The sequence below is a fragment of the Gossypium hirsutum genome, chromosome A01 (assembly GCF_007990345.1).
Source record: "Gossypium hirsutum isolate 1008001.06 chromosome A01, Gossypium_hirsutum_v2.1, whole genome shotgun sequence".
NCBI lineage: Eukaryota > Viridiplantae > Streptophyta > Magnoliopsida > Malvales > Malvaceae > Gossypium > Gossypium hirsutum.
The window spans coordinates 27,851,502-27,868,951 of record NC_053424.1 but is presented as its reverse complement, the minus strand read 5'-3'; the positions used below and the strand labels follow the sequence as shown (position 1 = coordinate 27,868,951).

The 17,450-nt window shown below is 33.1% G+C and overlaps 1 protein-coding gene across 1 annotated transcript; it reads right to left on the bottom strand.

Annotated features, from left to right (window-relative positions):
- Positions 1-15,394: 15,394 nt before the first annotated feature.
- Positions 15,395-17,199, bottom strand: LOC107918133 (uncharacterized protein At4g06744). The gene has a single exon (XM_016847662.2). It carries the CDS (start codon positions 17,003-17,005, stop codon positions 15,680-15,682), a length of 1,326 nt encoding a protein of 441 aa, XP_016703151.1. The 5' UTR covers positions 17,006-17,199; the 3' UTR covers positions 15,395-15,679.
- Between the last annotated feature and the right edge of the window lie 251 nt (positions 17,200-17,450).

Here is a 17,450-nt window from a genome sequence, read left to right as displayed (position 1 = left end):
ATCATCACACGTGTATGTAAAATGGCCATGCTTAGTAACAATCATTTAAACATATATTAAAGCATATCAGTCGTACAACCACCGTCAAGTCAGTTAAAACACAGTCATACGATCACAGTCAAATCGGTCAAATTCATAGTCCAAGTCAGTCATTTACCCACAAAGGCAAAACAGTCATTTTACCCTACAGGGGTATTTCAGTAATTTTACAAACTGAGGGTATTTCAGTAATTTTACAATCTAAAGGTATTTCAGTAATTTCACAAACCAGGGGTATTTTGATAATTTTACAATCTGAGGGTATTTTGGTAATTTTTCAATCCGAGGGTATTTCGATAATTTTACAATCTGAGGGTATTTCGGTAATTTTACAATTTGGGGTATTTCGGTAATTTTAAAAATTAGGGTTATTTTGGTAATTTTACAAATCGACAATTCGAGGGTATTTTGGTAATTTTACAATCCGATGGTATTTCGGTAATTCTAAAAACTAGAGGTATTTCGATAATTTTACAATCTGAAGGTATTTCGGTAATTTTACAAACTAGAGGTATTTCAATAATTTTACAAACCGGGGGTATTTCGGTAATTTTACAAACTGGGGAAATTTCGATAATTTTACAAACTAGGGGTATTTTAATAATTTTACAAACTAGGGTCTTAACAACCCAATAGATGGTCCTCCGTCGCCTCGAGCGACTTAAGTAACCTAAACAGACCTAACGGTGTAAATCGGCCTAAGGCTCATTCTCGACCCAAGTGGGCCCACACTCTCGTGTGGCCCATTTAGCCTAGAAATAGCCACAGCTATGCGAACATCACAGTCCAGACAACACTTACCACATCACATACATTTATCCGTGTAGGGCCCACGAGCATATTCAGCCCACACAGCCCATTTAGCCCAACGAGGCCCAGAACAGCCCAAGACCACGAGAGCGCTCCTAGTGGCCTCTACAGTCTAACGCCCATGTCCATGGGCTCGATTCACCACATGTGTGATCGCACACCCATGTGGCATCATACGCCATATTTTCGGCTTTTCGGCATTTCGCCGATCTACAGTCATAGTAGTGTAAACGACACATACTTTCGGCTTTCAAATGATTATCGAATACCGCATACAAATACACGCGCTTTAGGCTTTCCAGTCGATCATCAAACATAGCATACGGTGACACACCTGATCACGTAGAGTACTAAGAATTCACGATCGCCAGAACCTAAGTTCAAACATAACATTTAGTTAATCACTTATCAACAGAGTTAAAAGAACATTAACCAAACCCCTAGCCAAGGGATCGATTACCACTTGCCTTGACTCGAACAGTCAACTGTGATTTGCCTACTTAATCCAAAGTTTGGTGCAATCACCCTTCCGCAACCCGGCGGAAAGTCCCGAACTGCTGACACCCTACATCGCTTAAACTTGGGGGCAGAGGCTACGTGTCCACTCCCAGTTGGCTCCACTATCATCAATTTATTGCAAGAACCCCCTTTTCTCATTGAGAATTCAATTAACAAAGATTACTTGCCAAAACGAGAACAGAAATGGAGAGAGTATAGGATGTAGAAGCAGAGAATCCGCTAAACCAAGGCTAAACCGAAAGGGGTTTGAGAGGGGAAAAAGAAGAAGAAGTATTCGGCCAATGATTGAAAAGGAAATACCAGAGGAGGAGAAGAGTAGAGATTCGGAAATTAAGAGAAAATATTGAGAGCAAGGATTCAAATTCGGCTTAAAGAAAGAAAAAAGAATACCCAAAATGGGAGTGTCTATTCGGCCAAAGCAAGAAAAGAAGGCAATATTCGATCCCAAAAATTGAGCAAGAAACACAAGAGAAAAGACAACAAAGAATTTGGCACACAAGGAGTAGAAACCAAAACTAGATGTCAAACACCACCAAAAACCCGAAATTGAGCAAAGAAAAATCGAAACGTGACCACAACCCCGTGTCGAAATTTTTAGTAAGAAAGGGAGTTCAAATTTGGCACCAACACTCCTCCCATATAGCTCTTGTATTTCAAATTCCTTGATTTTCTCCCCAAATCACTCAACATCCAATTTAACTTTCCTTGAAACACTCAAGACCAATTCAACCTCAGAGTCTCAGTCCAACTCCACCTCCTTCCAAGCTTAGCCAGCAAAATAAATAATTCCATTACCTATACCACTAATTCAACCTTAGACCTCATGCACACCACACACGCCACTTTCCATTTGACCACAAGCTCCTTTTGTGATATATTTTAACCACAAATATTTAAAAATCCCACTTTCAAGCACCAAGGGTTTTATTCACTAAAAACAAAAATTTAGCTAAAGCCCAAGTTTGAACCCAGGACTTCTCCAACACTTCCAAATATGCTCAATTACTTAGCCACTAAAGCCAACATGCAATTTTTGATACTTCTCGCACACATAAATTTTTATGTGTTCCCACGCTTAAGGCCCAATCCTTCTAGCCCTATATTCAGGGTGTTACAATATTCGCCCCCACCTATCATCGGTGTGCAAACGAGTTTCAAGAAAATTAACCTTGAGGATACAATGAAGCCAATGACTATTTGCGTTTTACACTGACAAGAATAGCCCAATACACACTGAGAATGTATGACAAGAAACTCAATTTCTATAAAGGATTTCTGTAGTAATACTTTATAGAATAATCTAATAATATTAGAAAATAAAGGAAGGAAAGGAAGAATATTAGAATTTGTTAGTATGATTTCCAAATGAAATCTCATTCCTATTTATAGGACTTTTCATGTCTCTTCATAGAGACATCTTTCATCAATAGTTGTCTTTCTAAATAATAATGTCTTTAAAATAAACACATAATTATTCATTTAATTATAACTATCCAAATAATATTATTTAAATAGTTATAATTCTTTTTCAAAAATCAAATAATATAATTTTTTGATTAATTACACCCAATCATTTATAGTTATTGGAACACTATAAATATTTGAAAATGTTCCAACAATCTCCCCCCATTTTCAAAATATTTTAGATTTTGATATTCTTGGAAATCAATTTGCATAAATGAAGGTATCTTACGATTGAACCTTCACTTAGTGAAAAAAAGTTAAAGTTAATTGAAATTGTATGGTAGACTATGCTTTGAACGAACTATTTCATTTGATTAACCGAACACATCTCACACAATGATTTCAACATCAGTCAATACATAGTATCTAGCGACACTGTTATGGCCATGTGTTTGTGTCCTCTTTTCATGAGTGTTGTCAGAGCCAAGCCCTTCAGCTCCTAGAAGCGGCTACAGTTCCACTCACATAGGTAGATCCCATCAAGAGTGTTCCCATAATTATAACACTCTAACATATTTATGTTATGGGTCCACTAAAAGTACATTACTCATTCTTCCCTTATCATTACGGATACCTAGCACTTTAATCTTAGGATGAATTTATTTATAGTGTTAACAGTCACATACTAATGATGTACTTTGTCTCATTGAACTTAAGACTTGACGTTATACCAACCGTTGAGTCGAGTTTCCATCATGGGTGACTCTAATTAATGGGCTTGAGTCCTATCCCTTTTGAGGTTATTTTTATTGCATCTCTAGCAAGACTTTTTGTCAAAGGATCCGCCAAATTTTCACTTAACCTCACATAATTAATAGTGATCACTCCATCAGAGATTAATTGTCGGACATAACTATGTCTTAATCCAATGTGTCTAGACTTTCCATTATATACTTGGCTATATGCCTTTGCTAGAGTAGCCTCACTATCACAACGGATAGAAATAGGTGAAATTGGCTTAGGCCATAAAGGTACATCATAAAGCAAATTTCTTAGCCATTCTGCTTCTTTAGATACAGCGGCTGATGTAATAAATTCTGCTGTCATGGTGGAATCAGTAATACATGTTTGTTTCTTGGAACCTCAAGAAATGGCTCCTCTACCAAGAATGAAGATCCATCCACTAGTAGATGCATGATCTTCCAAACTTGTAATGCAACTAACATCCGAATACCCGTCTAAAACTGGAGGATATCCATTATAACACAATCCATAATTAATAGTTTTCTTTAAGTACCTAAGTAGTCTATTCAAAGCTTGCCAATGCAAACTACTTGGATTACTTGTGTACCTACTCAATTTCCCAACAACATATACAATATCTGGTCTTGTACAAGTCATTATGTACATAAGACAACCAATTAGACTTGCATATATCAATTGATCAATTTTCCTACCAACATTAGATACTAATTTTATTTGAGGATCCATGGGTGTAGATGTTGGTATACAGTTAAAAAGATCAAACTTTTTAAGTGCCTTTTCAATGTAGTGTGATTGTGATAAAGCTATAGTGATTTCATCTTGGGTTATTTTAATCCCAAGAATAATATGTGCTATACCCATATCCTTTATAGCAAAGTTGTTTGACAAGAATTTCTTTATGTTTTCTATTTGTTCCAAATCCATGCCAAAAATGAGCATGCCATCTACATATAAGCAAATTATGACACACCTTTTCCAATTTCAAATTTGCTATATGTACACTTATCGAATTCATTTATTTTATAGCCATTAGCTAAAACAACATTGTCAAACTTTTGGTGCCGTTGTTTTGGTGCTTGTTTAAGTCCATATAAAGATTTAACAAACTTAGAAACCTTATGCTCTTGTCCTGGAACAACAAATCCTTTCGGTTGTTCCATGTACACTTCCTCTTCCAATTCACCATTTAAAAATGCAGTTTTAACATCCATTTGGTGAACAACCAAATTATATATAGAGGTAAGTGATATTAAGAGTCTAATTATAGCAATTCTTGGTGCCGGAGCATAGATATCAAAGTAATCAATACCTTGTTTTTGTGTAAAACCTTTGGCTACCAACCTTGCTTTAAACTTATCAATGGTTCCATCGACCTTCATTTTCTTTTTGCAGATCCATTTACAACCTATTGGTTTGGAACCCGATGGAAGATCAACTAAGATCTAAGTTTGATTTCCCATTATTGAATCCATCTAATCATTTATTGCTTCTTTCCAAAAAGTAGAGTCTTAAGATTTCATTGCCTCTTCAAATGTAATAGGATTAGATTCTGTATTATAACAATAAGGTATCATATTACATATACTTTCACCTTTTCCTTCTACATGAAACATAATGAAATCTGGTTCAAAATCTTTAACCTTTTTAATCCTCTTACTTCTTCTTAATTCTTGACAAGATTCATCATTATTATCAATTTGTTCCAATGGAATCTCGTTCTCATTTGAAGAATGAATCAATTGTTGTGGATGTAATTGTCTTGATATAGAATTAAATCTATTTTCATCAAAAATAGCATCTCTTGATTCAATAGTAGTATTAATTGAAATTGAATCATTTGGTTCAATTACCATGAACCTATATGCCTTGCTATTATGTGCATATCCTATAAATATGTATTCAATTCCTCTTTCACCTAACTTTTTACGTTTACATGTTGGAACTTTAACAATAGCTCTACAACCCTAAACCTTTAAATAATTAAGGTTTAGTTTCCTTTTCTTCTATTGTTCATAGGGTTTTATTTTAGTTTCCTTATTAGGAACTCTATTCAATATATGACAAGTTGTTAGAACAACTTCTCCCCAAAATCTTATCCAAGACCTGAATATGATAACATTGAATTTACCATTTCAGTCAAGACTCTATTTTTCCTTTCAGCTATATCATTTTGTTGTGGTGTGTAAGGGGCTGAAACTTGATGGGCAATCCCAATGGATTCAAAATAACTTGGATTATAGTATTCTCTACCTCTATCCGATCTTAAGCACTTGATAAATGATTCACACTAAAGTTCAACTTCAGATTTATAAACTTTAAATTTATCAAGCGCTTCATCTTTTGAATGCAATAAATATACATAACAATATCTAGAACAATCATCAATATTGTGCATGTCACATAAATCACTATGTATCAAATCAAGCAATTTTGTTTTTCTTTTAACCTTAGGGAAAGGGTTTCTTGTAATTTTAGTCAACATACATGTATTGCATTTTTCAATATTATTATTAAAAACAAGAATTAAATCTAACTTATACATGTCATTCAATTTTCGTAATTTTAGTCAACATACATGTATTGCATTTTTCAATATTATTATTAAAAATAGGAATTAAATCTAACTTATACATGTCATTCAATTCTCTATAATTCAAATGACCTAATCTATAATGCCATAAACAAATATATTCAACAATATAATGAGAAATAGTATTTTTATTCTTATTAATAATATTTAGTTTGAACATACTCTCATACATATACCCTTTCCCTACAAAAATTCCTCCCTTAGACAATATAAACTTATCTGCCTTAAAAACAAGTTTGAAACGAAACTTATTCAATAGGCTTCTTGACACTAAATTCTTTCTAACTTCTAATACATAATATACATCATTTAAGGTTAAAACCTTTCCAGAAGTGAATTGTAGTTCAACAGACCTTTTGCCTTTAATTGCTGCGGTAGAAGAATTTCCCATGTACAAGACATTGTCATTTTCACATTGTGTGAACTTTATGAACATGATTTTTTCTTTGCACACATGTTTGGTTTCTCTGGTATCAATCCACCATGTATTATCATCTTGTGCCATATTAATTTCAAATATCATTGCAACAAACTTTTCGTTATTATCAGCCTTAGAAGATGATTTCTTCTTTAAAAATCGATATTCATTCTTGAAATGTCCCGGCTTACCACAATGATAACATGAGCCCTTTTGTTTCTTTTTGAACTTGGATGCTCTATCAGTCTGTATGAACTTTCTTTTGAATGGTTTAGCAGTCTGTACTTCCTCCGTAACATGCACTTTAGCATTTTCAGAATTTAGATTTTGGTCTTGCTTTGGATATTCTTCTTCAATATGAAGATGATTTGCCAAAGCCTCAAGAGATATTTCCTCTTTCTTATGTTTTAGACTTCCTTTAAAGTCTTTCCAAGATGGAGGAAGTTTGTCTATTATAGAAGATACAACAATCATTTCATCCATTTTCATATCATATTGCTTGAATTGATTCAGCATCTTTTCAATATCACGGAATTGTTCCATAATAGAACGACCATCAACCATTTGATAATTATTGAAACGTCTGACAAGAAATTTCTTACTTGTAACATCTTCGGTCATGTATCTTGTCTCCAATTTGTCCCATAATTCTTTAGCAGTGACCTCGTTTTGGTAGGTGTCGAACAAACCATCAAATAAACCATTCAATATGTGGACCATGCACATGTAATCATCATTGTCCCATTTTTGTCTTTATCGGGTTGCAGCAATAGATTCATTTTCAATCTCTTCAAGTCTTGAAGTATCTAAAACATAAGAAATCTTCAAAGTTGAAAAGACGAAGTGCATCTTTTTCTACCACCGCTAAAAATTTCCACCATCAAATCGATCAAGTTTGAAAAAATTGGAAGCCAACTCCCTTAGTGTTTCACTTTCATGTGTTGTGGTAGTCATCATGAAATATAACCTTAAAATTATTAGTACAATTCTCCTGTAAAGAAAAATCTTGAATATACGAACGAAACTCGAACAGAAGAATAAATAGGACAAGACTCCAAGACGTGTATCAAACCACTATCTTTAAGGTTATATTCGCCCCCACCTATCTTTGGTCTGCAAACGAGTTTCAAGCAAATTAACCTCGAGGACACAATGGAGCCAATGACTATTTGCGCTTTGCACTGACGAGAATAGCCCACTACACACTGAGCAATGTATGACAAGAAACTCAATTTCTATAAAGGATTTCTGCAGTAATACTTTATAGAATAATCTAATAATATTAGAAAATGAAGGAAGGAAAGAAAGAATATTAGAATTTGTTGGTATGATTTCCAAATGAAATCTCATTCCTATTTATAGGAATTTTCATGTCTCTTCATAGAGACATCTTTCATCAATAGGTGTCTTTCTGAATAATGATGTCTTTAAAATAAACACATAATTATTCATTTAATTATAACTATTCAAATAATATTATTTAAATAGTTATAATTCTTTTTCAAAAATCAAATAATATAATCTTTTGATTAATTACACCCATTCATTTATAGTTATTGGAACACTAAAATTTTTGAAAATGTTCCAACAATATGTAGTGACTTGATATGGAATGATCTTGTTTAACTTGAATAATTATTTGATTTATGTATTATGAACTCACCTCTTGGTACGATTGTGATGACAGGATTAAATGTTAGTTGTGTTGTTAAATTTAAATTATGATACTAAGGTATGTTATATCATTTTACTACATATGAACTTACTAAGCTCAGTTGAAGCTTACTCTGTTTTTTCTTGTAGTTGTCGTATTGCAGAACCAGGCAATTAGATCAACTAAAAGATCACACTATCAGCCTCTTTGTGGTAGACTTTGAAATCGTTATATTTTGGTTTTATGTAATGTAGTAGGAGAATTTTGTATTTGGAATCTAGTGGTGTAAATGTATATATGTTTGTATCTGCACAAATGAAGTATGTGCTTAATGGTTAAATGGTATGGTTGTTCACGGTATGAATTGAATTGCTAGTTGAGATTTTGGTTGAACATAAGGCATAATGGTTTTACCTTTGATTTGGATGTTAACTAAGTGTTATGAATGATGGTTCTTTTGATGAAAATTTCATTGATGAGTATGCATTGGTATGTGATTTTTGGTTTGTGATTAAAATTATGGCATTTGATGATTTAAATGACTTTGTTTAGTTAAGTTTGATCTTGGTAGGATATGAAGTTAAATTCTAAGTTTAATTGTTGTTTGTAATGGTGCCTTATGAAAAATTGGTTAGAACTAGGAAAACGACATGTTTTGGTATGCTTTTGATGTGTTTTAAGTTGATTTAATGAATAGTTATTGGCATGCTTGGGACTTAAGTAACCATTGATGGTATGTCTTCCATTTCAAGGTACAATTTAGCACATATGGGCTAGTGACAACCTGGTGACACGGCCGTGTGATCCTTTTATACACGGCATAAGTCTGTTCTGATGGTTTGGTGACACGACTATGTGGTATTGTACCACACGACCTCAGCCTGTCACACAGCCCCATGTTTTCTTATCGATTCTTGCTCAATTCTTTTGTCAATTTTTACTCACCGCTTTGGACCATTCGAGGTTGATTTTCTTATCGTGTTAAGTGCTTGCAATCACTCCATTTATGTCGTGCTTGAGTTGTGACAAGGTCAATTGTCAGTGTGTCAGAATATTCTATCGATGTTGAGGCTATAGCCTTTGCTGTGTTGATGGAGTTTGTCCTTCCCCATCTACGACGATTGTTTGTTATTTTTTTTCCCTAAATTGTATGGTTCCATTCATTAAATTAATTAATGAATTTACCTTTAAAAAATTTATGTTATTAATTGAAGATTTGGGTGAATAGATCGAAAATAGAACATAATTTTTTGGAAAAAAAAAGAAAATATTTTTACCTGTTATTTAAATTTGCCTATTCCACAAATCCATCTATAGATATTAACCCTAAAAAATTGAAAGAAAATGAATATTACAAAACTAAGATTTAATCCTACAAAAATTTAGAGAATGAACATGAACATAAAAAAAAACACTGAGATTTAAGCCCAGGAAATCTAACTTGATAGAAAACGAAGGAGAATAGACATTAAAAATAGGAGTAATCGACAAACAAAAAAGGAGAAGAGAATGGATTAGAGGCGTTCAATGGACAAAACTACGTGCTGAAGAGCATTAGATGTTCGATGGACAAACTGACTGTCGGTCACAAGTTTTTTATGAAGAGACTATTGACGGCTGGGCGGCCGAACGAATGGGAGATGAGGAGAGAAGTGTAACACCTCTAGCCCGTATCCATCGTCGGACTAGGGTTAAGAGGCATTATCGGACATATCGGAACATTTCACAATCATTTCACAATAAAAAAATCAAGTATCGTCATATTATAGTCAAATATAAACATTAAGTCCCTTTCTTAGGTCAATGGGACCATAAACATGCATTAGGAAGAGGTCGGGACTAAATCGAACACATACAAAATCTTTATTTTCCAAAACTTAACAATTTTTCTTAGTTATAAAGGTCACACACCCGTGTGAACAGGCCGTGTGCCTTACACGGCATTAAACACGCCTATGTGTCTAGGCCGTGGCAAAACAGAGCATACATACTGACTTATACACACGGCCACAAGACACATCAGTGTGCCTTGGTCGTGGTCAAGACTGACTTTAAATTGTAGGACTACCTCAAGGGACACACGGCCGTGTAACATGACCGTGTGTTGCACACGGCTGAGACACACGCCCGTGTCTCTGCCCGTGTGGACAAAAATAGGCCATTTGAATAGCCAACTTGCCACCCAATTTGAGTCCTCCCTACAAGCATTATTCAAGCATCAATATACTACATTTTCAGCCAAATTCAACTCCAAACAAGCATCACTTAATCTATAATGTCATCAATCAATTTCATGTTCATTTTCTATACCAAAACATACCAATATCACATGCAAAATTCATTTACTCATACATGATCACCATCTCAAACTACCATGTCAATCTCATACCAAGATTATACCTTACATACATACCATAAAACATACTTCTCAAAATGAACTCATACCATGCCCGAATATACACAAACATTAACATCTTTAGCAAGCCATTTTTGCATGGCTACATATAAATACACAAGTCAAAATGAACCATCTCAAAACTAGCTTATACATGCCACATTACCAAAACTTAAAGCTTTTATTTACCGAAATGATAACCGGATAGTGTGGTGACGTCTCCTCCAACATCCAACCTGACATAAGATAATACACGGAGTAAGCTTTGAAAGCTTAGTAAGTCATAAGCAAATAATTCATTTCAATGATATTTATAAATCAATATCATTAAATCGAATTTAACAAATCTCAATCACATGTACATTTATTATACTTATAAATTCATAAAACCACATTAAATAACTTCACTTATCTTGTTTATCAATGAACATATAACCATACTTTCAAAATCGAATAACAACCATTAGCTCATCATAAAAATCAAGCTAGCACATATTCATTTCATCGCCAACCTAACCATGGTCATTTATTACGAATCATACATAAAGTTTTATCAACTTCTTTTTAAACCCTTCTAAACTCGAACATCTATGATTTCCTTATTCACCTAAACCAAATTGCATATATAAATCATATATCCAACTCACCATTTTAATTTCAATACCTGTTCCAGTTTTTGAACCAAGAAATCATACCTCACAGTCATGTTTCATGTTTCATAAACCTCATATCCTAAACAAAGCACCACAATTTCATATAGCGAGTATATATAATACATCATACTACTCATCTTTATTCAAAGCCATATCTTACTTTCATTTTACATCTTTAATCTTATGAATAGCATTAATAATGTCATTCAATCCAACTCATTTCACCATTCATTTACACAATTTTTCATCTACTTCATACTTAACATCATCCACCACATAGGGTTCATACATACCTGTACCATTACCTTCTTATCTGTCACACTTATCATTTCAATGCTCGAAACATTAATTCATTCAATCATCCTTGAACATTCAACAAAATTGCACACTTAGTGCTAATTAATTAACCGAAGTTATAATGGTTTCGCACACTTAGTGCCAATTAATTAACCGAAGCTATAATTGTATCGCACACTTAGTGCCAATTAATTAGCCGAAGCTATAATTATATCGCACACTTAGTGCCATTACATTAAACCGAACTTATATCTGTGCCATCCACATAGTTCCATTTACTCAGCCAATGCTATTACAATCTCACGCACCCAGCGCCATTATATAAATGCCGTAACTATTGTCTTTATCGCACGCTTAGTGCATCAAATCCAATTCACATATTACATATTTCAATCTCACAACCATTTTTTTTTACAACTCAATTCAGCATATATAATGCACACACATTTCAATTTAACAACATTTATATACTTATGAACTTACCTCGTACTAACACGAACGAACCGAAAAGACTATTCGATAATTTTTTACTTTCCCCGATCCAAATTCGATTTCCTCATTTTTTGATCTAATTCAATACAAATTTAACTTATTTAATCATATATTCAATCAAATTCATCTAAAAACATATAAATGAGTTAATTACACTTTTTCCCTTAACATTTCACATTTTTCGTAATTTAGTCCTTATTTCACAAAACACAAAATATTCAAAATTTGACCACACTCATGCTTGGCCAAATTTCAGTAAGGTCCTTAGCAGCCCATTTCTTTCATTTATTTTACATTTTAGTCTCTCAAAATATCATTTTCACAATTTAATCCCAAATAGGCATTTTTACTAAAAATCACTTAATTAAACAAGATAATCTATCAACATGTAATTATTTTTCATCATAAAACCACAAAAACAACAAGTTCTCATCAATGGCAAATCACAAAATACACAACCAATTCAAAAATTCGAGCATGGGTCAGCTAGTATTCGAAGCAACGATCTCAAAAACTTTAAAATTATCGAAAACGGATAAAAATCATACCTAAATTTTCCAAGATTAGTGCCGAAACCTTAAGTCTCTTTTTCTTTCTTTTTCCTTTGTATTTTCGGCCAAATAGGATGAACATCCATAATTTTTATGCTTTATTTTTTTTAATATAACATTTATTAATCAATTTCCATTTTTATCCTTTAATTCCATTAAAAACAACTCCCAATGCCATGCCACTAACTCCCACTATCTCATAAATGGGCTATTTACCATTTAAGGCCATTATATTAAAAAGACAAGGTCAATTAACACCTTTAACTAGTAGGCGATTTAGTCCTTTTTACCGAATTAACCATTCAAACAGTAAATTTTCTTCACGAAATTTTCACACGATTCTAATATCATGCTGTAAATATTAAAATAATAATATAATAAATTTTTTAATGTTGAATCGTGATCCCGAAACTACTATTCTGACTAGGGTCTAAACTGAGATGTTACAGAAGAGATAAAAAATTTGGGGTTGGGGATTTAGCTGAAAGCCTCATTATGCGAAACAACAATGTTTCTTATAATATATTAATATTTAGCGATGAACAAACCTAAGCATCGTTGAACACTAGAAGATTTTGCGGTAGAAAAAAAAAATATCGCCGGAAGCTCAAAATATATTTAAAATTTTAGTAATATGCAGCTAAATTTACAAGAAATGCCAATATATGTAATAATAATAATAATAATAATAAAACAAATCTATACATTGGTTTAACTTTTATGAATCTACAACATTTAAATGGCTAAACGCCACGAAAGTGTACAACATACCGCAACGTTTTGCTATCGGAATGCCGCTATATCTACGGAGCCAACTTCGACCAAAAGATTTTAAAAAGAATTCCTGGAATTTGCAAATAGAGTTTTGCGACGTATGTTCTTGTAAACACCGCAAATTGTTACATATATAGGGCAGCATTGTCAGTTTTAAACGCCATTGACCTTTTCCACCATTTCTAGCATCTGTTGTAGTGTATATTAAATTAATTAACTCATGCATAGTATGGGATAGTCACATTAAAACAGTTAACCGAATCAAATTACTATTAATTGAATTAATCAAGTTTTTTAATCCTTTAACTGTTAACAAAAATAATTCAGTTAATTCGGTCGGTTAACTGAATTAACCGAAAGTTATATTTTTTTCTGTTAAAAAAAGTATAAAAAATATAAAAAATAAAATTATAATGTTCATTTAACCGAATTAACCGAACTATTAATAGCCTAATGCATATAATATATAATATTATTTATTTAAGTTCGGTTAATTCGGTTAATTACCTGATTTCGAACCAAATTAATCATTAATTGAAAATCCATAAAACCATTAACCAAACTCCTACCGAACTAGATTGATTAACCAACTGGTTAACCGAATTAGATCAGTTTGATTAGTTAATTCAATTTTAACCGAAATTTGAACACCCCTAACATGAGTAGTAAACTCATATTTTACATAACTTAGTATAATTTTACTTGCACTAATTTAATTAAGCAATTAAAAATAAAAATACATTGGTAATCTAAATTATTTTTTAAATAATTATGTAATTCATAAAAGGAAAGGAAGAAGAAAAAGAATATATTCAATAAATTGTTTTTAAAATATTTAAGTTAGTCTATAAATAATTGTTTGTTTTATGAATTTTTATATAAAAAGTTAAAAGTAGTTTTATAAAATTAAAAAAACTAAATAATATTTTAATAAAATAACTTAAATTTTAGCATAAATTATTATTCATAGAAAAACGAAAATGCATAAAAGAGTAAGGAAAAAGAAATAGAACAATTGTCTAAAAGGTAGGAAAAAAAAACCAACTTTGGCATATATCACAATCCTCAATAACGCGTCACTTAGACCTGTTCATGGGTCGAGTCATTTGGCCTGTTCAAAATGTGAAAGTGTTTAGGTAAAAATATAGGCCCGAAAAATAGGCTTGGATAAAAAAATAAAACCCGTTTAAAAAACAGGTCGGGCCTCAGGTAAGGCATTTTTTGCCCGAGCCCAGCCCGGCCTAAATTCACTAAAGAAGAATTTTTTTTTTGTTTTTCAATATTATTTCTTATTGTTTTCTTCCTATTTTGCTACTATTTTACTATTATGTTGCTACTATTTTGTATAAAACTTTTAGGCTCAAAATGTTTGGATAAAAATGGGCCTAGAATTTTTAAAATGTTTAGACATTCTATAAAATTTATTTTATCGTTAATTTTGTTATTATTTTAAAGACATTTGTTAATTTTTTATTATTTTAGAAGCATTTGCTTGTTAAGTTACATCTATCTTAGTGTTATTTAAATATAAAATTTTTTAAATTTTATTTTTAATTTATTGAGAAATATTTATTTGATGTTTTTAGTATTTTTGATTTATTATATATTTTTTAAAATTATATAAAAATAATATAAAAATTAATATGGGCGGGCCAGATTTGGTCTGAGTTTTATCATTTTTATCCGAGTCGAGCTTGGAAAAAATTTTAAATCCATTTTTTAGCTTAAGCCTAGCAAACGGGGCTAAATTTTTAATTGAACCCGACCCGACCCATGTATACCTTTAAATTGTCACTATTGATATTTAACCAAAAAGTGAGTAGAAACAACTCATTGAAAGCGTTGATATTGATAGTTTTTTAAAATTTAAATAGAAAATATGAAGTATCACTAATAGATCATTATCTTGAGTCATTTTTAATTGATTTTAGAATTCCATTTCTAGATTTTACGTTTATTTGCAAAAACTTCTGTAGGATATATGCATGATTAGTCATAAAATTCAAAATTAATCCACTGCTATGGAACACTACTTTCCAGCACATAAATTAGTTATTAAAAATATAAAATTGTACAAAAAAAAAGGGGGAAAAGAAAAAAGACAGCGAACATGGGTCCCCTACAATCATATAGAATCCCCTCAAATTTCATCACTGTATCCAATCATCACTAAAAACAAGCACAAACCAGCAATTAATTAGCTATATATAAGGTACAAACATGTTACAAATAAAAGTAAAATACCTGCATTATTATATCTTATTCAGATTAGAATCATGCGCAGCCCACCATGTGACTTTTAAACCGTTCCGAATTGTTTAATGTGGGGGCTTTTCAAGCGCATTGTAGGTTTTCGGAGACGGTGCCACTTCATCTTCTTGGAAAACAGTTCGGGTTCTCAACGACGCCGCCGGCAGCCGACATGGGATGATACTGAACGTGCTTTCCCGTGCACAGCTCCGAGGCTTTGAAAAGAAATTTGCACAATCAGTTGCCGATCTTTGAAATGGAAGACCCATTATACAGTTTCTGTTTACGTTGAGCCTTCTTAACTTGATTAGTCTCCGGCATTGAGGGCCTACTTGGGTGAAATAATTGTTGGACAGTGTGAAATTGAATGCATTGGGAAGCCGGCATAGAACCTCCGGTACTGCACCGTAGAAGCGGTTGTGAGCCATGTTAAGGAGCTGTAACTTGGCCATACAACCGAACGACTGAGGGATGGGACCAGTCAGCCTGTTGGATCCGACGTCGAACACTGTGGTTCGGTTTAAGTAGCCGATCTCGAATGGCAGACAACCGGACAGCTTGTTACCTAGTAACAAAACCTCAGTCATGGTTTTCCAAGCAGCCCCTATGCTTCGTGGGATAGTACCATTGAAATTGTTGTTAGCTAGGGTTAAATAAAGTGCTGGTGTGTTGCCGAGGTTTCTAGGGATTCCTTGACCAAACACATTGTTGTTAATAAAAAGAACATCAGTGTCGAAGTTGAACAAACTACGAGGGATTGTTCCAAGATAATTGTTGAAACGAAGATCAACGAAGGTTAAGTTCTTAGCACTAAGAACGTTGGAGGGGAACCCTCCGATGAACTTGTTGTTACTCAAATCAATTTCATAAAAGTAACGCAAGCCACTAAGACCTTGGTTGATGACACCACTGAAGTTGTTTGAATTGGCATGGAAGATAGCAATATCAGGCAAGTTTTGAATGAAACGATAAAAATTCAAGTTACCACCAAACCTTGCGCCGTTAAAATCAATGCCTGCAAGTCCAGTAATGTTGAGGTCTGGTACAGTGTCGCAAATGAAGCCTTTGAAGAGGCAGTAGTTGTTGCCAACCCAAGTAGGGGTGTAGTTTTGAGGGTCAAAGGTAATGTTTCGTTTGAGTTCTTGGGTAATGGCGAGAATCCTGGCTCTATTGGCTAAGGGACCGGGATTGTTGTTTGGCTGGCGAGGTAAGAGACGAAGGGAAGGATCGTAGAGTGGCGGACGGGGTCGAACATAAGAGACGGTTCTAGTAGGGCGTGGTGGGGGCGAGATTGAAGGGCATGGTCGAGGACGGGGGCAAGGTTGGGCGATTCCAAAACTGAATAAACATGTAATTAGGATAGTGAAAGTGGAAAACAGAAGCTTTGGAACCATGATTTCGCTGCAGATGAGGAGGATGGTGTTGGGATTGTGGCAAGAAAGCAAACAGGCTGGTGACAACTTATATTGTAGCCTTTGGTGTTTAACTTTTAGTCAAATCTTGTGGCTCAATTTCAGAATCCAAGACAACATGTTTCACAAAAATAATTGACTCACATCTTTAACTTAATAAAAAATAGATTAGATTATAATCCTAACAAATCCATAAAATAGATAAAATGATCCTTAAAATTATATTTGTTGTCTTATAAAAATATTAGATTTTTTGTTCGTTTTATAATTGAATTAATGTTTGATTGAGGATGACACTAAAATAATCAAAGCTTTAAATAAGAGTGTAGATACTAGTATTACGAATATTCACTTAATAAGTGAAAATTTATTTTTTTATAGAAAATATATATATAAACTGAAAAAGTAAAAATTAATAGAAAAAGGA

Bases quoted from the DNA above. Each gene is read 5' to 3' on its own strand.
- LOC107918133 (XM_016847662.2), bottom strand. From the start codon at position 17,005: ATGGTTCCAAAGCTTCTGTTTTCCACTTTCACTATCCTAATTACATGT.